Source organism: Coregonus clupeaformis, chromosome 9, assembly GCF_020615455.1.
Source record: "Coregonus clupeaformis isolate EN_2021a chromosome 9, ASM2061545v1, whole genome shotgun sequence".
Classification (NCBI taxonomy): Eukaryota; Metazoa; Chordata; class Actinopteri; order Salmoniformes; family Salmonidae; genus Coregonus; species Coregonus clupeaformis.
In genome coordinates, this window is record NC_059200.1 from 24,153,218 (window position 1) to 24,176,927 (window position 23,710).

A 23,710-nucleotide genomic window follows, 5' to 3' on the forward strand; every position below is an offset into this window, starting at 1 on the left:
CGCTGTGCCACTTGGGAGGCCTTCCATGTTTTTCTATGCCGTCCTGTCTCTATTGCCAGGCTATGGTCACTGAGTCTGTGCATTGTTAATGTCTTCCTTTGTTTGAATTATTTTATTTTGACAAGGTGTTGTGCTAATTTGATAACTCTATTTAGAATTTGGTAACATTGAAGTTTGTGACATTTTTGTACTCCAGTTGCTCTAAAGGGCCACTCTCTGGCTTGCAGTGTTTGCATAAGAAAACCTTGTGATGATAATATTCTGAATCACAGTGTGTTAGCTGAGTCCAGAATTTGGTGGCTCTTTTCTCAATTTGGAGTGCTAGGGGGAATCTCCCAAGTTCTGTCCTACAGGCTAGGTTTGGGGCATTTCTGTGCACACCTAGAATATTTGTACAAAATTCCAGGGATATAATTTCGGTGGGGCTTTAATCCCATAAATTGTAAAGGGGGCCCAACATGTCGCTGCCATATAGAAGGATTGGAGTTACGACAGAGTCAAATAATTTAAGCCACATTCTAATTGGTGGGTTAAATTTATACAGAATATGCTCTGTGTGCCTTATTAAATTTACATTTTAGTACTCTTATCCAGAGCGACTTACAGTTAGTGCATACATTATTATTTATATTTTTTTCATACTGGCCCCCCATGGGAATCAAACCCACAACCCTGGCGTTGCAAACGCCATGCTCTACCAACTGAGCTACATCCCTGCCGGCCATTCCCTCCCCTACCCTGGGCCAATTGTGCGCCGCCCCATGGGTCTCCCGGTCGCGGCCGGCTACGACAGAGCCTGGATTCGAACCAGGATCTCTAGTGGCCTTAGACCACTGCGCCATTCGGGAGGTATCTTATCTGTTAGAGACTTTATGTCAAAACTCCCAGATGAATTTATAGTCTGACCAAGGTGTGATATCCAATTGCAATAGTTGGTGGTGTGTTTCAGGGAAGATTACTTAAGCGTTGGCATATATAATAAACTTTATTTATTTGTCTTTTAGGGTGAGTCCCAGATATGTAGGTTGTTCTAATATGGTAGCCAGTTCATTTATATAAATATTGAATAACGTTGGGCTCATATTACAACCTTGTCTTACTCCTCTCTCCTAACTAAATAAAAAATGTTTTGTCAACTTTTACACAACATGTTTCCCTTATAGATCACGTTAATAATATCACAGACCTTTCCTCCTCGCCACCTTGCCTCCTCGCCACCTTGCCACCTCGCCACCTTGAATACGTTTTAACAACATACCTTCATGCCATATGGAATCAAAGGCTTTTTCAATGTCTATGGAACAGTAAATATTTTTCCTTTGTGAGTTTGGTGGACACGCTTTTTGACAAAGGTGTGGAGGGTATATATGTGATCTGTTGTTCGGTGTTTAGGGAGGAATCCAATTGGACTTTTACTTTAAATGTTGTGTTCACTTAGGAAGGTCTGAATTCTGGCATTCATTATGCTACAGAAAACCTTTCCTAAGTTACTAGTAACAGAGATGCCTCTATAGTTATTAGGGTCAAACTTGTCACAATTTTTTTTATATAGGTGTGATAAAGCCTTGGCTCCAGATCTCAGGAAATTAGCCAACCCTCATCACTAGGTTAAACAGCTTGAGAATAGCCTCTCTCAGCTTAGGACTGCTGTGTTTCAGCATCTCTTTTCCAATGCTGTCTGGCCCACAGGCTTTACCACTCTTGAGGGCCTTTATTTTAAAATCATTGACAATGTAATAGGATTGACCAGAAGGTTTTGTTGTTCTTTTACTGCTAATTCTAATTATTTTAGTTGTTATATTACTGATGTTTGTGAAGTTATTTTTCTTGGAATTTATAGAGGTTTTCAAAATGCTGTTTAAAATATTCCAATCTTTGATTGGGAGGTCTTTCTTTTTAACAGTGGTATCTAATTTCCTCCATAATTCCCTAAATGAATTTTGATTGATTGCCTCCTCTATTTTGTCAAGTTCATTGGTCATATAGAGGGATTTCGCTCTCTCTCTCCCTCTCCCTCTCCCTAGGGTGTAACCTTCGTTCAGGCACACTGTGTGTGTAGCCCATTTGTCTCATTGATTGGACTTCATTACCCAGAAGGTCAGGGGGGCACCTGCAATACTTCTTTGTCTCCGTCTGTAATGTTTGACACACACACACACACACACACACACACACACACACACACACACACACACACACACACACACACACACACACACACACACACACACACACACACACACACACACACACACCACAATAGAACTAATGAGTTCTGGATTGAGAATAATCTGTTAAATGACACTGGTGATTGCTTGTGTCCTCCCTGTAGCTTTAAATCTGGTCAAAGCCCCTCCCCCTCATACTTATGTAAATCTAAATGACATTGAGACTGTAGGTCTGTGGTGTATTGGCTGGCCTGTACTGGTGTTTCTCTCATTATCAAATAATAGACAATGTGCTGCACTCAGGTTATACTTCAAAATCGGTTGGGTGCTGGATCCTTGTTAGTAGGGTAATAAATCAATTACAGAAGATGATATTTTAAAGTGCTTTTCTATCTATATGTCTATCTCATTATGTAGATGGTGATGTGTTTGTGTTCGTAAGGCTTTAATGGCTGGTCAGTGATAGTGTTTCTGTCATGATCAAACGCATGTTTTTTTGTTTGTATTATCTTTTTACCTCTAGAGGACATTTACATCACGTCTGCATAATGACTCACACTGGGCTCATTTAACACTCTCTGATTGGATGTAACCACTGTAACCTCTGACCTCTGATACATGATAGCATCACAATATTTTTTTTAACGATATTATATCGATTCTATGAAGAAGAAAAAACTTGTTTTCTCATGGCTCATGTCCCTCTGCAACAGAGCAATATGTTTGGAACAGAGCGACCCACAGAAGCACCCAGGGTCAAATCAAATCAAATCAAATCAAATGTGATTGGTCACATACACATATTTAGCAGATGTTATTGCGGGTGTAGCGAAATGCTTGTGTTTCTAGCTCCAACAGTGCAGTAGTATCTAACAATTCAACACAATACACACACATCTAAAAGTAGAAGAATGGAATTAAGAAATATATAAATATTTTAAAATACAGTAGAATAGAATACAGTATATACATATGAGAGTAAAGCAAAAATATGTAAACATGATTAAAGTGGCTAGTGTTCCATTATTAAAGTGGCCAGTGGGTCAATGCCCTGCTCAAGGTCAAAAACCCGAACCAGCGACCTATCAGCCACCAGCCCAAGCTCCCAACCGCCAGCCCTCCAAGATCCCCCCACATTTCCCCGAGAGCTGCCCCTCAACCATCATCACCCCAAGCCACCATCCTCCAATGCACCAACAACCAACAAAATGAACAAAAGAGAAAAAAGAGAAAAACAACAACGCAAAAACAAAATACATCAAGGACAACGAAAATCATAACAGCAAGGCCAACTGTATATGTTTCAGTGCATGTATGGCACTATTTACGTGTGTGTATGTGCACGTGTGTGCATTTGAATGCGAGTGAGTGTATATGGATGTGTACACGCGTACAAGCACCTGCGCGGCATCAGCCTCAGGCAAACAGGCATTAGATGTAACAACGTTGCCCCTCAGTGTCATTCAAATGTACTTTTTTATTTGATCTTTGACCGTCATTCTATCCCCCGCCCAGTAACTCCACTCCCACTTGTCTCCAATTCCACATCCCAACCCTCAGCTTCCCTCAGCCCATCCCACCTATATCTGCTGGCCACCCTCTTCGGATCTCTACACGCCATATATCTTTCAACTATGCTGTGATGTTTAACATACAATTTGAATCTATCTAATCGAATAGAATCCACAGATTGCGAGTTGAAGATAAATACTTTTTAAAAGAGTATTAGTATATTATTAATTGACTGACCAGGTCTCTCTAGATCTCCCAACAATGCTATTTCTAGGGTCAATTTTAGATTAATGTTATGCTTTTTCAGCCATTCCTGAATCTGAGACCAGAAACAGGCTACCTGATTATGTATCCTCACAACAAAATCTGCAGAGCTGCGATGATTGTATGCCCCAAATATTTTGTTGGTGGCAAGAATTCTGTACAATAAGTTTAGCTGAAAAGGACGAAGTCTTGAATCTTGCATTGCTTTATATATCAACTCATACACCCTGTTACATATAGAATTTTGATAATCGCAAGAATCGAAATACATGTCGTATCAGCACCTAAGAATAATACATGATAACACATGACCTCTGACCTGGAAGTAAATCACGCCAAAGGCGTTTGGTCAATGTAAATAGTCCGGGTAGCCATTTGATTAATTGTTCAGCAGTCTTATGGCTTGGGGGTACAAGCTGTTAAGGGGCCTTTTGGACCTAGACTTGGCACTCCGGTACCGCTTGCCGTGCAGTAGCAGAGAGAACAGTCTATAACTTGGGTGACTGGAGTCTTTGACTATTTTTGGGGCCTTCCTCTGACACCGCCTGGTATAGAGGTTATAACACAGTTATAATGAGTGTGGTTAGACGAGGAAGAGAAATGTAGTCATGAAGGAATGACAAATTAAAAAGAAAACAGATGAGATGGAATCAGATTCTTGTAATGAATACTCAGGGAGAAAAAGGTGTAGATTCACGCACAGAGCGCGGAAGGTGTTTTATTATGCCTTCGCAGAAGGCAGGAATCGTGGTCACAGGCAGGCAATGGTCATACACAGGTAGGCAAACAGGCAGGTGAAACAAAACTAGGACTGAAGGCTAAAACTGCTTCTCACAAACGAGCTAGGAAAAGGCTTAGTAGAGTCAACAGAACTTTTTGCAGGGGAGGTGGAGCCGGATGTCTCTGGTAGAGAGCCACACACGCTGTCCGGGGTGAAAGCATGGCATAGGTCGGCGGCGTCTGTCGGCAAAATGTTTCTGGATATTAGAGGCTTCCTGCAGATGCCGGTGAGCGGTCTCCCATACCCGCTCACTATGTTGAAACCAGTCATCGACAGCTGGGACAGTACCAGGCTCCGCCTCCCAGGGAAACATGGGGGGTTGGTAACCAAGTACACACTGAAACGGAGTAAGGCGGAGGGATGAAGGCCTGAGCATATTCGGCCCAGGCCATATACCGGTCGTGTGGAGAGGCAGAACATTATTGGCGGATGTACTTCCCTATTTCTTGGTTCAGTCGTTCCGTCTGCCTGTTGGTCTGGGGATGGTACCCGGAGGAGAGGCAGAGGGCGACACCCAGTCGGTCACAGAAGGCTCGCCAAACAAACTGGGGCCCGCGGTCAGAGACGATGTCCTCCGGAATCCCATACAGACGGAACATATACTCAGCCAATTCCATGGAGTTAGGTAAATGAGGAAGAGGAACGAGACGACACATTTTTGAAAAACGGTTTACTATGACAAGGATGGTGGTGTTACCAGAGGATTCAGGAAGGTCTGTGATGAAGTCAACAGCTATGTGGCACCAGGGTCTGTGAGGGATTGGCAAAGGTTGAAGCTTAACGGAAGGGAGATGACGAGGGCTTTTGGTTTGGGCGCAGACTGGACAGGAGAGTACGTAATCCCTGACGTCGGATGCCAGTGAGGACCACCAGAACTTATGGGCTAGAAGTTCGGTGGTTCCTGTAATACCCGGATGTCCTGACCCCAAGGACGTGTGACACCATTGCATCAGTTGGTGTCTAACAGCTGCTGGTACGTAACTCTTCCCAGTTGGTGTCTCAGGAGGAGTCGGGTCTGAGGTTAGGGCTTCCTGTATGGCAGAGTGAACCTCCCACTGTACCGGTCCCATAATGCAAGAGGAAGGAAGAATGGGTGTAGGATCTGAGTTGCTGGTCGGATGGTCAAACTGGCGGGAGAGTTTTTCTTTCCAGGGATGTAAGTAACATGAAAATGGAAGCGTGTGAAGAAGAGAGCCCAGCGGGCTTGTCTGGAGTTTAACCTCTTGGTGCCTCTGATATATTCCAGATGATGATGATCTGTTAGGACTCCAACCAGTGGCGCCACTCCTCGAGGGCCAGCTTGATGGCGAGGAGTTCTGTTCCCCACATCGTAATTCCTCTCAGCGGGGAATAACTTCCTGGAGAAGAAGGCACAAGGATGTGATTTTGGAGGTGTTCCCACCCGCTGAGAGAGTATGGCTCCTACTCCTACTTCTGAGGCATCCACCTCCAGGGTGAAAGGAAGGGTCGGATCAGGTTGGCGAAGGACAGGAGCTCAGGTGAAGAGGCGTTTCAAGGTGTTGAAAGCAGTCAGTGCGGTATCAGTCCATTGAAGGGTTCTTTTGGCTGGTAAGGGCAGTGAGGGGAGCGGCAGTAGAACTGAAGTTGGACCGGCGATAGAAGTTGGAGAACCCAATGAAACGTTGGAGTTCCTTAACAGTGGTAGGTTTGGGCCAGTTACTGACGGCGGTGACTTTGTTCTTATCCATGCTGACCCCTCCAGGTGTCAGTACGAAACCGAGGAAGTTTACTGAGGTTACATGGAAGGTGCTCTTTTCAGTCTTCACATAAAGGTTATGGTCAAGGAGCCGTTGAAGAACCCTTTGTACATGCTGTATGTGTTCCTTCAGGGAGTGGGAGTAAATCAGGATGTCATCAATGTAGACGATGAGAAAGCGGTTGATCATATCCTGGAAAACCTTGTTCATAAAGGATTGGAAGACGGCGGGGGCGTTAGTAAGGCCGTAGGGCATGACCAGGTATTCGTAGTCCCCTGGGCGATGTGGTGGCAGAGTGGAGGCCTTGATTTTGCTGAAGACATTGCTGTACTGGGCGTATTCAGATGGTATGGTGGGTGGTACTGCAGAGGCAGAGTCCTCAATGGTGGTGGCTCTGCAGGGTAGGCTGAGACAACTGGTGAAGCAGGTAGAAGACCAGGACAGTAGTTCACACTGTCGCCACGAGATGGCAGGGTCGTGACGACAAAGCCAGGGGTGTCCGAGGATGAGTGGCTGTTTGGGGGATGAGAGTTCCATGAGTTGAATGGTTTTGGTGTGGAAGACTCCAATCTGGAGGGTAACGCTCTGTGTCAGGTGCGTAATGAAGCCCGTGCCCAATGGCTGTCCGTCCAGGGTGTTAATCCTTAAGGGAGGGATGACAGGTGTAGCTCTTGTACTAGCTGGAGATCGATAAAACTACCTGCTGCTCCCGAATCTATCAAGCCCACTACGTACTTCGTAACCCCCTTCACGGTTATCAATACTGGGATGGATAATTGTTTCTAGGAGATATTTAGAAATACGGACCCGCCTACCTGCATGGTAGCGGAGGGACCCTTCTCATCTCTACGTGGGGGGCGAACAGGGCAATGGCTGAGTAGATGATCTTTCTCACCACAGTATAGGCGGAGCCCTTCTTGGATCTGCCTTTGACGTTCGATACACGGGAGAGGAGCATGACCCAACTGCATGGGATCTGGAAGACTCGGACGGGATGACGGAATAATGGAAAGAGAAGGTTTCGGGTTCCTGGGCGGCAGAGTTCTTCGGCGGTCGGCGATGAGGTGGTCGATGGAGATGGACATACGAATGTATTGATTTAAATCCTGAAGGTCACCTCTACAGGCCAGCTCTGCCTGAAGTTCCCTGTTGAGCCCTCTTCGGTAGAAGGTAAGTAAAGCAGCCTCACTCCATCCTCTCCCTGCAGCCATGGTGCAGAACTCGAGGGCATACTCGGTAGCTGAATTGCGTCCTTGTTGAAGGTTTATGAGGAAGTCCCCTATAGGACGACCGGAAGGAGAGTGATCGAATACCTCTTTGAAGAGGGTGTGGAAGTGGGTCTCAGATCCGAGTTCTTTGCTGTTGGCAGTCCATATGTCGGTGGCCCAATCCAGGGCTTTGCCTGTGAGTAGAGACACAACAAAATCCACCCTGCTCTTGTCGGTGGTGAAGTTAGTGGGGTTGTGCTCAATGTATTTGCTGCATTGCATCAGAAATCATCATATTTTCCAGGCATGGATATGAATGAAGGAGTAGGGATAGGCTGGCAGAGAACATGGCCGATTACCTCCATACCCTCCTCTTGCCGGGTAAGGCGCCACTGTAGCTCTGCTGAATCCATTCCGCTTTTGGGTGAGGTATTCTGTAATTAATAATCAGGGAGAAAAAGGTGTAGATTCACGCGCAGAGCGCGGCAGGTGTTTATTACGCCTTCGCAGAAGGCAGGAATCGTAGTCACAGGCAGGGAATGGTCATACACAGGTAGGCAAACAGGCAGGTGATACAAAACTAGGACTGAAGGCTAAAACTGGTTCCCACAAATGAGCTAGGAAAAGGCTTAGTAGAGTCAAAACGAACAATACCTCACAAGGCACAAACAGAAAGAACTGAACTAAATAAGGAGCTGATAAGACCAGGTGAGTAACTAACACAGGTGAAATCAATGAACAAAAATGAAAGACAAGGCTACATTCAAGAACACAAAGAAACAGGGCTAGGTTCAAGAACACAAGGTGAACTAAGAAAATAAATACAGAACCATACAATTCTAAAGTATATACTGGCCCTTAGATTCTGTAGTAGTATCAGTCAGTTGTTCATAGGATACAGAGGAACATAAGAACAAACTGAAATAGTAACAACATCCATGTTGTGTGGACTGGATTTCATGTCAGGCTGGCGTTAATTTGCTTCCGGCATGACTATATACAAAGATAACCCTGAGGCAAAGATTCTGTCCAAAACAAAACTAGTCTACTCTCTTAGAAAAAAAGGTGCTATCTAGAACCTAAAAGGGTTCTTCGGCTGTCCCCATAGGATAATCCTTTGAAGAACCCTTGTTGGTTCCAGGTAGAACCCTTTTGGTTCCATAGTGGAACTGTTTTAGGCTCCATGTAGAACCCTTTACACAGAGGTTTCTACCTGGAACCAAAAAGGGTTTTACCTCTAACCAAAAAGGGTTTTCCTATGGGGACAGCCAAAGAACCCTTTTGGAACCCTTTTTTCTAAGAGTGTAAGACTGTATTTTCTCTCCATTCCTCTTTTTCCTGGTAGATGTTATTTTAGCAATCCCACCCTGACCACCAGAGCTACCTTATCAGTAGTTGGGGAGCTAGAGGAGGAATGCAGGCAGGGAGAAGGTATGGGAGGGGAGGGATGGAGGCTACAAAGGGTTTATGGGAGGGTTGGAAGGGAGGGCAGTGTGTATGAGGGAGGGCAGTGTGTATGAGGGAGGGCAGTGTGTATGAGGGAGGGAGGGAGGGAGGGAGGGAGGGAGGGAGGGAGGGAGGGAGGGAGGGAGGGAGGGAGGGAGGGTGGGTGGGTAGGTAGGTAGGTAGGGAGGGTTGGGAGGGAGGGTTGGGAGGGAGGGAGGGAGGGTTGGGAGGGAGGGAGGGTCCTGGGTCCTCTGCAGACCCTGGGGGTGTTGGTCCGGTTGGCCCTGGATGATGTCGTAGTATAGTCAGTCACACCTCAGTTCTTTCCTGCCGGGGGTCATGGTTTTCAGTTACTGTTAGTTACTGTAGTCAGGAGGAGCTCTGCAACAATGTCTGTTCCTCTGCTCTGGGAGGCACTGTGACCGGTAATATAGCAGCTTTGGATTCCCTTCCTGGTTGAAGTGCTGAGACCCACTGAGACCAACAATACATACTGTACTGAGACCATGTACTTAGCATGTAGTGTACATACAGTGCCTTGCAAAAGTATTCAACCCCCTTGGCGTTTATCCTATTTTGTTGCATTACAACCTGTAATTTAAATGGATTTTTATTTGGATTTCATGTAATGGACATACACAAAATAGTCCAAATTGGTGAAGTGAAATGTAAAAAAGAACTTGTTTCAAAGAATTCTCGAAAATAAATAACGGAAAAGTGGTGCGTGCATATGTATTCACCCCCTTTGCTATGAAGCCCCTAAATAAGATCTGGTACAACCAATTACCGTCAGAAGTCACGTAATTAGTTAAATAACGTCCACCTGTGTGCAATCTAAGTGTCACATGATCTGTCACATGATCTCAGTATATATACACCTGTTCTGAAAGGCCCCAGAGTCTGCAACACCACTAAGCAAGGGGCACCGTGAAGACCAAGGAGCTCTCCAAACAGGTCAGGGACAAAGTTGTGGAGAAGTACAGATCAGGGTTGGGTTAAAAAAAAAAATTAGAAACTTTAAACATCCCACGGAGCACCATTTAAATCCATTATTAAAAAATTGAAAGAATATGGCACCACAACAAACCTGCCAAGAGAGGGCCACCCACCAAAACTCACGGACCAGGCAAGGAGGGCATTAATCAGAGAGGCAACAAAGAGACCAAAGATAACCCTGAAGGAGCTGCAAAGCTCCACAGCGGAGATTGGAGTATCTGTCCATAGGACCACTTTAAGCCGTACACTCCACAGAGCTGGGCTTTACGGAGTGGCCAGAAAAAAGCCATTGCTTAAAGAAAAAAATAAGCAAACACGTTTGGTGTTCGCCAAATGCATGTGGGAGACTCCCCAAACATATGGAAGAAGGTATTCTGGTCAGATGAGACTCAAATTAAGTTTTTTGGCCATCAAGGCAAATGCTATGTCTGGCGTAAACCCAACACCTCTCATCACCCCTAGAACACCATCCCTACAGTGAAGCATGGTGGTGGCAGCATCATGCTGTGGGGATGTTTTTCATCAGCAGGGACTGGGAAACTGGTCAGAATTGAAGGAATGGCGGATGGCGTTAAATACAGGGAAATTATTGAGGGAAATCTGTTTCAGTCTTCCAGAGATTTGAGACGGGACAGAGGTTCACCTTCCAGCAGGACAATGACCCTAAGCATACTGCTAAAGCAACTCTTGAGTGGTTTAAGGGGAAACATTTAAATGTCTTGGAATGGCCTAGTCAAAGCCCAGACTTCAATCCAATTGAGAATCTGTGGTATGACTTAAAGATTGCTGTACGCCATCGGAACCCATCCAACTTGAAGGAGCTGGAGCAGTTTTGCCTTGAATAATGGGCAAAAATCCCAGTGGCTAGATGTGCCAAGCTTATAGAGACATACCCCAAGAGACTTGCAGCTGTAATTGCTGCAAAAGGTGGCTCTACAAAGTATTGACTTTGGGGGGGTGAATATTTATGCACTATCAAGTTTTCTGTTTTTTTGTCTTATTTCTTGTTTGTTACACACATTTTTTTATTTTGCATCTTCAAAGTGGTAGGCATGTTGTGTAAATCAAATGACACAAACCCCCCCCAAAAAATCAATTTTAATTCCAGGTTGTAAGGCAACAAAATAGGAAAAATGCCAAAGGGGGTGAATACTTTCGCAAGCCACTGTGCATTCACTGAGACCATGTACTAGTAAGTTCCTAATGGAAAGATATGTTGTAAGTTGTTACAGCCACTCACTAACTTCCTTATTTCCAGCCATTGGTCTTAAAACAGAAAATGTGATTCTTAGTGATTCTGGAGTTGGACTCCTTATATGGGCTGACAGCTGGGGGCTGCCTAGTCTAGCCCAACACAGAAAAACAGAGTGGCGTGTTTCAATGTGATTCCCAAACTGACCAGAGAGAGGTCAAGTCAACAAGCAGGAAGTAAAATGTCAAACGAGGATAAAATATTGCAGTAAAAATGAACTGAAATGGATGATAAATGTGTGGTTGTCCCCTTTGGGTACTCAGGGGCAGAGAAAGCAGCAGCAATCTCAATTATTTGATTGGCCAGTCCAAAAAGGAGTTAGATGCATTTTTCTCCACTGCTACTCACGCAATAGTAGGGTTGGAAAGGGAGGGTTTATTACTGGAAACTTTCAAAGTTTACCAGTAAACTACCAGAATTTTGGTAACGTTCAAGGATTTTATCTAGTGGTCCTTTTGGGTAATTCAGATTATCACAGGTGTCTGTAATTATTTATGGCACTCTGTGTGGCCTTATCACATGTAAAATATATAAAATAATCAAATAAGACGATAACCCAAAACAATTATGACAAAGTTGTGAAACATCCTAAATATAAACCATTAACTCCGTCAATACCATTGGTGTTTGAAATGAGGGCTTCAGCATGAAATATCCTTTATCATTTTTTTTTTATTTATTTATTATTTATTTATCTTTATTTATTTTACCATGTCAGTATGTCTTTGTTGTCAGTGTTTTGCCACCAAACTGGTGGCAGTTGTGAAAAAAGTTAATAGTTGGAAGAGTTGCAGAGTTCATTTAAAATAATGCCATTGTTGATTAGATGTTTATTTATTTATTAATTAAGCTATTTTCTCTTGAACCATATGGTCTATCCACTAGAAACTAATGAACAATATAGACACAGATATAACATGTTTGTATGATATATTAATACATTTTTTTACTTTTATTGAATTATAAATTACCAAAGTTACCATAGATTGCCATAGATTACCTGTTCATTACCACAATTACAGAAGTTTCCGGTAACTTTTGTAAATTACCGGTAGCTTTGCAATCCTACGCAATGGTAACTGAGTGAAAAAATTATGTTAACGTGGGTTGTGGAATAGCTGTGAATGAACATAAGCACTACAAATGTGTGGCTGTGATCATGCCACGATCCTGCATGCTCTATGACCAACATGGGGTAGGTTAGAGAGACTGTTCTCACACAGACATTGAGGCGTTCTCTCCTCCAAAGTAATCAGACTCAGTATATTGTATTATTATAGTAGACTGATACGCGTAAGTTTGAAATGCTACTACTCTGCTGTTCCTTCTGCTTCCTAATTCACCGTAGCAGAGAGTAGTGCTGGGAGAAGGTTGTCAAAAGCAGTCATAATCACAGAACTCATGTCATGTCGAATCACAGCACTCGTATTCATAATGTCTCATGATAAATGTGGTGTGGAGAGACAAGTGAAATCGACATGTGGCGTCTTTGAAATGAAAACAAGTTGAGTACAGCAATTACTAGTTATCAAAATACTATAGCTGAGGTTTAGTTGTTATGTTTGTGGTGTCGGTCAGTCGGTTGGGGAAGAAGGAAGGAGGGAGGGAGGGAGGGAGGAAGGAAGGAAGGAAGGAAGGAAGGAAGGAAGGAAGGAAGGAAGGAAGGAAGGAAGGAAGGAAGGAAGGAAGGAAGGAAGGAAGGAAGGAAGGAAGACACGATGAGACAATGTTGGATTCATGCTTTGAGAATAATTAACAGAACTGTTCTACAGTCACTCAGCTCAGTCTTGTCAGAACTGTGAATACCAGGAAAGACACAGTAGGCCTTCACAGGTGGTAATTAACCACACAGGAGTTTATAGGATGGCCCCGTGTAGCTCAGTTGGTAGAGCATGGCACTTGCAACGCCAGGGTTGTGGGTTCGTTTCCCACGGGGGGCCAGTATGAAAAAAAAACAAATGTATGCACTCACTAACTGTAAAGTCGCTCTGGATAAGAGCGTCTGCTAAATGACTAAAATGTAAAAATATGATGTTGGAGTTTATATGATATTGGATTTTCAGTTTCACCGCTTGTGTATGTTGTTGCCAAAGGTTTGTCAGGATGTGGGGATGCCAGGACGTATCAGAGGCAGGAATTGTAGAGGATGTTCCCACAGGGAGTCAGAGAGAGAAGGAATCACAGAGCCAGTGTGAAACAGCTGTCTTTCTGTCTAGCAGGTGACAGGCATATGCATCATGTGGTTTAATCAGAGAGATGAGTCAACAGCAAAGAGAAAAGAGAGGAGAGAGAGAGAGAAGAAGAGAGACAGAGAGGGACAGAGAGAGAGAGCCTGTCTCCTGTGTCAGACACAGGCAGCCCACTTGTGATTCCCTTGGAGTGCACCTGCAGATTGGAGTAGATAATGAAAACATGCAGATGAGCCCTGAATCACACAGGAGGAAGTAATGAACTGTTAACATGAGGAAGTGTACTACTTTAAATGCCATGGGAATGAACTTGGACCCACTCATCTCATCCTATGTGATCCTTTGGTCTTCTAGGACTTGATCTTCTTGAATTCTTAATAGGAGTGTAAGTCATGAGACAACATATAGATTCACTAGGTGTCCCACACTGCTGCTTGTTGTTCTACTGCTGAAAGATGGCATAGTCTGCTCTAAGCAGTCACGTTTGGTCTCTAGCCAGCTGAGCGTGATCTGTTTGTCTGTGGTGTGGTTACATGCTTTGATGGCATAAATCATACTGACTGTTTGTCAGTGTACACCTTGTGATTCGTCAAACATGTGCTTTGTGGTTCAGAAGAGCAGTCAGAGAGAAACATACACACACGCACGCACACACATACATACAAGCACGCGCACACACGCACACACACACACACACAGTTTCCTCCTCTGTGTCAAGAGCAAACAGAGATAATTAGGTAAAGAGAGAGATGTCTTCCAGCCAAGACTGATGCTGGTGTCCTGTTAAAGAACAAAAACCCAATGCAGATACACCGCTGGTCTGTCAATGATCCACCCGATATGACCTCTCCATCATACCCCAGGGAATTGAGCGTGTGTCCGTGTGTGTTGACTTTCAGATGGAAAGTAAAGAGAGGACGGTAGGAAACCCTGGGTTGGTTTGGAATGTGAGTGTGGTCGGTGTTTGTGTTTCAGACTCACCTTGAGATGATGTTAGCTGTGAGTAAAGCCCCATCTTTCATTACAGGCATCGATGCCTCCACACTAGATATTAATTTCCTCTCTTGGGATGTAGCCAATCAGATTGCCCTCAGGATAAATGTAAAGAAACATTTTAAATGCAGGTGAGAGAGAGGATGGTTTGGTTGGGTTGTGCGCCGCGCTGAGGCCAATGGGGATTGCTTGGTGTGATCCATGATTGGTTTTCCATCGGAATAAATACTTATATTGTCAGTGGATACATTTGGATTGATGCTGTACCTACAAGAGAAAGCTAAAATGCTGACTGAGCTAAGATACAGTCAACGATTTTTCTTCACCCTACAAAGGAGATATAGATTTTATTATCTTGCAACAGTGGTGTAGGTGTTCTGGAAATTCTCCTGTAACCAGGGTTTGTCTGGTTCATACTTAAATCAGAGTCCTAATATTCTTTCTTTTAGCAGATTGCTTTTGTAAGCCTCAGAAATGGTAATGAGAGGCACTATGAGGTGTGTGAATTGCAGTGGAAGGCAGTTTTCGCTGCTTAGCAAAGTAATAATTTATATCTAATTCATATTTTCCTGGAGACATAGGTCTACTCTCTTACAGAGTCTCTTTATGCTATTTCTAAATCCAGACACAGAGAACTGAAAGAGAGACTATCTCTCTCCTCAGAATAAAATAAGAACTATACTGTATACGCCATATATTGTTGAAGCTATTTGTTCTTCAAAACATGACTGTCAGTACAGAAGCCCACCATGGTATTTCAGAATACTTTGCCTGTTGCCTCAGAATGCATTAATAGCTATAATTTGACATCCACCCAGTTTTTATTCCATAAGTAAAAACACTGACATCAACTTGATGTCTTTGCATGGCAACATGTTTGCCTCTGACTCAGACACTGATTCCAAAACTCTTTGTGTTCCACAGAAGTCTACTAAGGCTTCGGTGGTGCTGGACTTTGTGTTCAACCATGTGAAGCTGGCAGAGACAGACTACTTCGGGCTGCGCTACTGTGACCACAGCCACCAGACGGTGAGTCACCAGTGATTTATATGAACATAGTTATATGTATAATATATACATTAATAAATGAATGTGTATATGAATGTGTGTTCATGTGAGTGACAGTATCTCAGCACACCACTGATAATCTCACAGTAGACCAGGGAAGGCTTTATGCATTATGACATGCTTATGACATTACATTATGAATGGCTATGACATGCTTATGACATTACATTATGAATGGCTATGACATTCTTATGACATTACATTATGAATGGCTATCACATGCTTATGACATTACATTATGAATGGCTATCACATGCTTATGACATTACATTATGAATGGCTATGACATGCTTATGACATTACATTATGAATGGCTATGATATGCTTATGACATTACATTATGAATGGCTATGACATGCTTATGACATTACATTATGAATGGCTATGATATGCTTATGACATTACATTATGAATGGCTATGACATGCTTATGACATTACATTATGAATGGCTATGATATGCTTATGACATTACATTATGAATGTCTATGACATGCTTATGACATTACATTATGAATGGCTATGACATGCTTATGACATTACATTATCAATGGCTATGACATGCTTATGACATTACATTATGAATGGCTATGACATGCTTATGACATTACATTATGAATGGCTATGACATGCTTATGACATTACATTATGAATGGCTATGACATGCTTATGACATTACATTATGAATGGCTATGATATGCTTATGACATTACATTATGAATGTCTATGACATGCTTATGACATTACATTATGAATGGCTATGACATGCTTATGACATTACATTATCAATGGCTATGACATGCTTATGACATTACATTATGAATGGCTATGACATGCTTATGACATTACATTATGAATGGCTATGACATGCTTATGACATTACATTATGAATGGCTATGACATGCTTATGACATTACATTATGAATGGCGCAGAGATTATTTTGTTCCTTCATATACACTCATCAAAGTGTTAGGAAGGTTATTTCCCCTCAAGTCTGGTTTAGATATCTGAAGAGGGTAGAGCTTCAGCTTGCCCCAGTCAAAGTGAAAATAGAAGGAATTATTATTCTGTAAAGACAACAGCTCTGTGAATATTGGCCAGGGGTCATCCTCTGTCATGTCGTTCCTACAGAAGGTGCCATCACAGAGCGTCCCACGCAGGCCCAGCCCATGATAGGGTAGAGTAGGGCTGGGGAGGAGTAGTAATAACCCATGCAGGGCCCCAGGGCTACACACACTCAGGGTTAGTCAGAGTACAGAGCCATAAAAGAACACAATCATATCTGTGTCCTAAATGGTGCCCTACTCCCTATGTAGTGCACTACATTTGACCGGGGCCCATAGGGCTCTGGTCAAAAGTAGTAGACTATTAAGGAAATAGTGTGCCATTTAGGACGCATACATACTCTCCCAACGTCCCCATCTCTCTCTCACATGGATGGGCGGTATCCTGTGCAATGCCTTCTGGGGGCTGTCGGCCAAGCCCTGATTTATCGTCAGACTAGCGCAGGATGAAAGAAAAACTGTGAAAGGAGACTGAAAATGTTGGAACGCCAGCATCACTGTCTGTTTGGCTTGTTGTATGTAGCCTATGCCCTAACATGTACTATCCACTATTAGCACACACCCAGAACAAGAGAGGATTCTTACATTGTTTACTCACGTCCCTGTAACCTACAAAGCTCAATTTGTTTTCTTCTTTCTTTCTTTCTTTCTTTCTTTCTTTCTTTCTTTCTTTCTTTCTTTCTTTCTTTCTTTCTTTCTTTCTTTCTTTCTTTCTTTCTTTCTTTCTTTCTTTCTTTCTTTCTTTCTTTCTCCATTTCTCTCTCTCCATCTCTCTCTCTCTGTCTTTCTATCCTTCTCCCCCTCTCCCCACCTCCCTCTATATATATCTTTCTTTCTTTCTTTCTTTCTTTCTTTCTTTCTTTCTTTCTTTCTTTCTTTCTTTCTTTCTTTCTTTCTTTCTTTCTTTCTTTCTTTCTTTCTCTCTCTCCGTCTCTCTCTCCATCTCCATCTCTCTCTCTCCGTCTTTCTATCCTTCTCCCTCTCTCCCCACCTCCCTCTATATATCGCCGTCTCTCTATCTCTCTCTTTCTTTTTTGTTGTTATTTAATTTTAATTTTAAAACTGTTACGGAGTTTGATGGCTGTGAAAGAAGAAAACTGAGTATGGATCAACAACATTGTAGTAAATCCACAATATTAACCTAAATGACAGAGTGAAATAAAGGAAACCGGTACAGACTAAAAATATTTCAAAACATGCATTCTGTTTGCAACAAGGCACTACAGTAACACAGCAAGAAATGTGGCAAAGGAATTAACTTTTTGGCCTGAATACAAAGTGTTATGTTTGGGGCAAATCCAACACAACACATCACTGAGTACCACTCTTTGTATTTTCAAGAATGGTGGTGGCTGCATCATGTTATAGGGTATGCTTGTCATCTGCAAGAACTGGGGAGTTTTTCAGGATAAAAATTAATGGAATGCAGCTAAGCACAGGTTAAATCTTAGAGAAAAAACCTGGTTCAGTCTGCTTTTCACCAGACACTGGGAGACAAATTCACCTTTCAGTAGGACAATAACCTAAAACACAAGGCCAAATCTACACTGGAGTTGCTTAGCAAGAAGACAGTGAATGTTCCTGAGTGGCCTAGTAACAGTTTTGACTGAAATCTGCTTGAAAATCTATGGCAATACTTGAAAATGGCTGTCTAGCAATGATCAACAGAGCTTGAAGAATTTTGAAAAGAATAATGGGAAAATATTGCACAATCCAGGTGTGCAAAGCTCTTAGAGACTTACCCCAAAATACTCACAGGTACATTATCCATTTCAAATTATACGTTTATAAAACGTACCTGTAGGCTGCCACTCAAAAGAAAGACAAATAAATCAGTAAGAAATACATACAGAGTTTGTTATAAACAGGAAAAGAAAAGAAAAATAAGTGGGCCTTCACCCCCAACCTCCCATCCCGTTCCCCCAACCCCACCCAGCCACCATGTCTCCACCCCCAACCTCCCATCCCGTTCCCCCAACCCCACCCAGCCACCATGTCTCCACCCCCATCCTCTTATCCCGTTCTCCCCAACCACCATGTCTCCACCCCAACCTCACATCCCATTCCCCCCAACCCCACCCAGCCACCGTGTCTCCACCCCCAACCTCCTATCCCGTTCCCCCAACCCCACCCAGCCACCATGTCTCCACCCCCAACCTCCTATCCCGTTCCCCCAACCCCACCCAGCCACCATGTCTCCATCCCCAACCTCCTATCCCGTTCCCCCCAAACCCCACCACCATGTCTCCATCCCCAACCTCCCATCCTGTTCCCCCAACCCCACCCAGCCACCATGTCTCCATTCAACCTCCCATCCCGTTCCCCCAACCCCACCCAGCCACCATGTCTCCATTCAACCTCCCATCCCGTTCCCCCAACCCCACCCAGCCACCATGTCTCCATTCAACCTCACATCCCGTTCCCCCAACTCCACCCAGCCCCCATGTCTCCATCCAACCCCCCACCCAGTGGTGGAAAAAGTACCCAATTGTCATACTTGAGTAAAAGTAAAGATACCTTAATAGAAAATTACTCAAGTAAAAGTGAAAGTCACCCAGTAAAATACTACATGAGTAAAAGTCTAAACGTATTTGGTTTGAAATATACTTAAGTATCAAAAGTAAATGTAATTGCTCAAATATACTTAAGCATTGAAAGTAAAAGTAAAAGTATAAATCATTTAAAATTCCTTATATTAAACAAACCAGACGGCACCTTTTTCTTGTTTTTAAAATGTACGGATAGCCAGCGGCACACTCCAACACATAATTTCCAAACAAAGCATTTATGTTCAGTGAGTCCGCCAGACCAGAGGCAATAAGGATGGCCAGGGATGTTCTCTTGATAAGTGCGTGAATTGGACCATTTTCCTGTCCTGCTAGCCATGCAAAATGTAGCAAGAACTTTTGAGTGTCAGGGAAAATGTATGAAGTAAAAAGTATATTATTTTCTTTAGGAATGTAGTGAAGGAAAAGTAAAAGTTGTCAGAAAATAAATAGTAAAGTAAAGTACAGATACCCCAAAAAACGACTTAAGTACTTTTAACCAGTACTTAACACCACTGCCCCCACCCCCCACTCCCAGAGACCGTTTCCCACCCACCTATCAACTAGGGTTGCTCGTCAGTCACCCACCACCCCCCCACTGCCCCACCCTCCTCCCGGCCACCAGAGAAAACCCTGCCCATACCACCCCTTCCCCGTGGGCCTGAAAGCAAAGATAGTTTAGCTTTAGCTGAGATTGGGATCCTTAGTGGCGCAGGTCTGTAGTGACAGGTGTCACTACAGACCCGGGTTCGATCCCGGGCTGTATCACAACCGGCCGTGATCGGGAGTCCCATAGGGCGGCGCACAATTGGCCCAGCGTCGTCCGGGTTAGGGGAGGGTTTGGCCGGGGTAGGCCGCCATTGTAAATAAGAATTTGGTCTTAACGGACATGCCTAGTTAAATAAAGGTTAAATAAATAAAATAAAGATGATTCTTTACAGAGTCAAGTATATTTGTCCAGGCCTCAATTGTTCCTTGACTGGCACCATTCAATCTCGCTGTCGATAATTCTAATGGTATAACTTCTAATATTAACTGTATCCATGGCGAATGTCTTTCTCTTGTTTTCCACCTTCACTCTTGTTTTTCTCAATGGTGTGTTGTTCCAGTTTATCTCCAAAAGATTGAGTTTATCTCCATGCTGTAGGTATGCCTGACAACCAGTATCCTGTTAGGATAGAGGTGATAAATCGCTGGAACACTGATTTGATGTTGAACTATGTTTGACTGAGGGATGTGATTTAGAAGGTTAGCCAACCTTGTTTTTTTGGAGATGAGCACAGAGAATGCATCTAAGCTACTGAATCCTTCTGGAGAAAATAGTCTTATTAGATTTAAAAAATAAATGCCTTTACACTTTCAGGTTTTGCATAAAAGTTTTGGGAATCATTCTATCATACCAATGTATACACATAGCTATGTTGTTTATGGCAGGTTATCCTCCCTGTGCTTGGGTACTATTAGACCCAAGAGCTTGCAAGCATCAGCATGCACATTCACATCATTCCTACCCTCTGGAGTCGTAAACGACATACCAACATATTGGAGCTGTTTCGCTGTTATTGTGTGTCAGAGAGCAGAGAGACTTTTAGTGTCTGTGCATGGAGCAGCAGGCCCATAATCAAAACCTATCCATTTAGAGAGACGTCTCTGTCATTTATATGGGGCTGCCTGCCTGCTAGCTATACCCTTCATTACAATATCAATGCCCTCTCCTGGTGTAACCCTCCATAATATTGAGGCTGAAGTGTAGTAAGATGACTGAGGTTACAGAATGCTCCAATATCTACACTAGCACACCACTTAGAATGCATTCCCAATACATTGCTTAGTTCATTCTAGTGGATCATTCTTCATTCTAGAACTAAAGTAGAGATATTAGAACAGAGCCTGGGCCTCTCAGTCCGGCCTGCCAATCAAACTGTCATAACTCAGCTTCCTGTTGAAATGGTGCATCATGGTCTGGGCAGTCTGCCTCATGATGACAGAGCCTTTTAATGTATTTATTATCTATCATTCTATTATTTATCAGTTTTAGTCACTTGGCGCACTGAGCGGTGCTGGAGGTCAGAAAGACATGCCTTTCTCATACTGATAGATAGAACACCCATGTAATAAAAATCCTTGAGGTGTTCAATAAATCTTGCAGTTGAACAGATATAAAAATATAAATAGATCTGGAAGGGCTTTGTGCAGGTGCCATGAATGCACATAGATGTAGCCCATTGACTGTCTGTACTATACACAGTACCTGCTGTAATGTATACACTCTTAGAAAAAAGGTGTTATCTAGAACCCAAAAGGGTTCTTCGGTTATCCCCATAGTAGAACCATTTGAAGAACCCTTTTTGGTTCCAGGTAGAACTCTTTTGGGTTCCTTGTAGAACCCTTACCAAAGAGGGTTCTACATGGAACCCAAAAGGGTTCTACCTAGAACCAAAAAGGGTTCTCCTATGGGGACAGCAAAATAACCCTTTTGGAACCCTTTTTTCTAAGAGTGTAAGGTTATTTGCTAAGTAATGTGTTACCAAATGGTTTCTTACTCTGTTCTCTTCCAGTCAGTCGCTGTTCATTGGAAGATGACTGCCAGTTAGAGAAATAAGAAGTAGATTGTTGCTCAGGCTGTCTTTCTGAGTGAAACCCCTCTGTCTTTGTCTGGTTGTCCATGGCGATGGCTGACGGCCTGTCACTGTCAGCCAGTGTTCTAATCCTCAACCCCCTCATTTGCATAAATTAGCATACACTGGAACACAACAGCTGCACTGATGTGATTATTGCAAATTAGATAAGATTTACTAATTCAATTAACTTATTCTAATTCAGTCACACAGACATAGCTTTAATCACGTTCCCCTGGTCACCAATATCTGTTCTGGTGTGTTCTGGGTCGTATTCATTAGGCACAAAACAAAAGAAAATGGACTGAAACAGGGAGGGACTACTTGAACAATAAGAAACACTCGTTTTAGATTTTCCATTAAAAACGTTTTGCTACACTTTGCTACGATGTGCCCTAATGAATACAGCCCTGGTGCCCATCTGTAGTGTGGTGTGGTGTGGTGAGGGTTTAGGTGGGAGGGAATGGCGAGGGTGCGCCACACAGCATCTTTCAGTGACATACTTTAGTTTGAAATAGGTTATCCTAGTCTAGCCTACCTCATTGCGCTAACATTTATTCATCTCCATCCCCCATAATGCCCCAGAATCAAAAGATTCCATCCTCCCCTCCTCTAACAATTTCCATCTTCAGCTTGGCTAGTAGCAACATCTCCAGAAATTCGCATACAAATAAATGGAATGCATATAAAACAGGACTTGAAGCTGTTTCTTCATGCAAGGGGTGCGGTGCTATTAATTTATAGTAGAAATGTAAGCAGTTTCCGTAACGCGATATCAACTACCATGCCCTACAGTCAAGCTAAAGCAGAAAACATTGAGTGAATAATAATATTTATTTCAGTCTCATTTTTAAAAGAGCTAAATCCTTATGCTGTTTTGTGTAACTGTGTGAAAAAAGGCACTCACGTTTGTTTTGAATGTTTGCTGCCGGTGTCTGATGTTGATGGGAAGTGAACAGACTGTTGTTTATCACTGTGTTTATCACCGGAGAGGCATGAGATGCAATGACATTGTGAGCTCTGACACAATATCACAGCAAAGCAAGGCCTCACTGTGACAACACTGCAAATAAAGATTTGAAAATAGCCGTTAGCATTCACAACGAGCTCCACAACAATGATTTGAAAATTGCAGTTTGCATTCACAATGACCTCCACAACAATTATTTGAAAATAGCAGTTTGCATTCATGATCATAAGAAGCTCGACAACATCCCACAAATAGACACCACTGCACAGTAGCTGCTATAACCAGTGATAAACACATGAATATACAGTATGTACAGTATGTGTCTATGGCTATAACCAGTGATAAACACTGTGAAATTGTTAGATATTACTTGTTAGATATTACTGCACTGTCGGAGATAGAAACACAAGCATTTCGCTACACCCGCAATAACATCTGCTAAACACGTGTATGTGACCAATAAAATTTGATTTGATTTGATATCTGATATGTCTTCAGAGCAGCATTGAACATTCTCACTGATTAGGCGCTGAAGAGGCTGTTAAAAGCAGTAAACAGAATAGCGGTTTAATACATCCAATAACGGAATAACAAGAGTAGTATAAAAGAAAGATCCAAAACAGGATGTTCTAATCTAAACCTACAGCTGAGGTTTGGTGGGACTGACCTAAGTGTACTCTGCTTTTCTCTCAACCACTTTATGTTATGTCATATTATTAAGTATCATGCATCATCGGTGTGACATAAACATGGTAACAAGCTGTCTTGCAGGAAGTACTGTGCATTGCTTTTCATTCAAGCACTTATGTCACATTATTAAGTATTATGCATAAAAACTTGATGGTCTTCAGAGATAGATGGGAGGGGTTGACGGTAGCTGAAAGATGGGACTAAAAACAAACAAAAGATAACTATTAT

General features: G+C 42.9%; 1 protein-coding gene across 3 annotated transcripts in view; it reads left to right on the forward strand.

The window, feature by feature from the left end:
• The window catches only part of LOC121573503 (band 4.1-like protein 4), a 117,399-nt gene that overhangs the window by 25,614 nt on the left and 68,075 nt on the right, over positions 1 to 23,710 (forward strand). For all 3 annotated transcript variants that reach the window (XM_045222526.1, XM_045222527.1, XM_045222528.1), the window contains exon 3: positions 15,452 to 15,556. In XM_045222526.1, the coding sequence (XP_045078461.1) occupies positions 15,452 to 15,556 (105 nt within the window). The remainder of the gene's footprint in view (positions 1 to 15,451; positions 15,557 to 23,710) is intronic.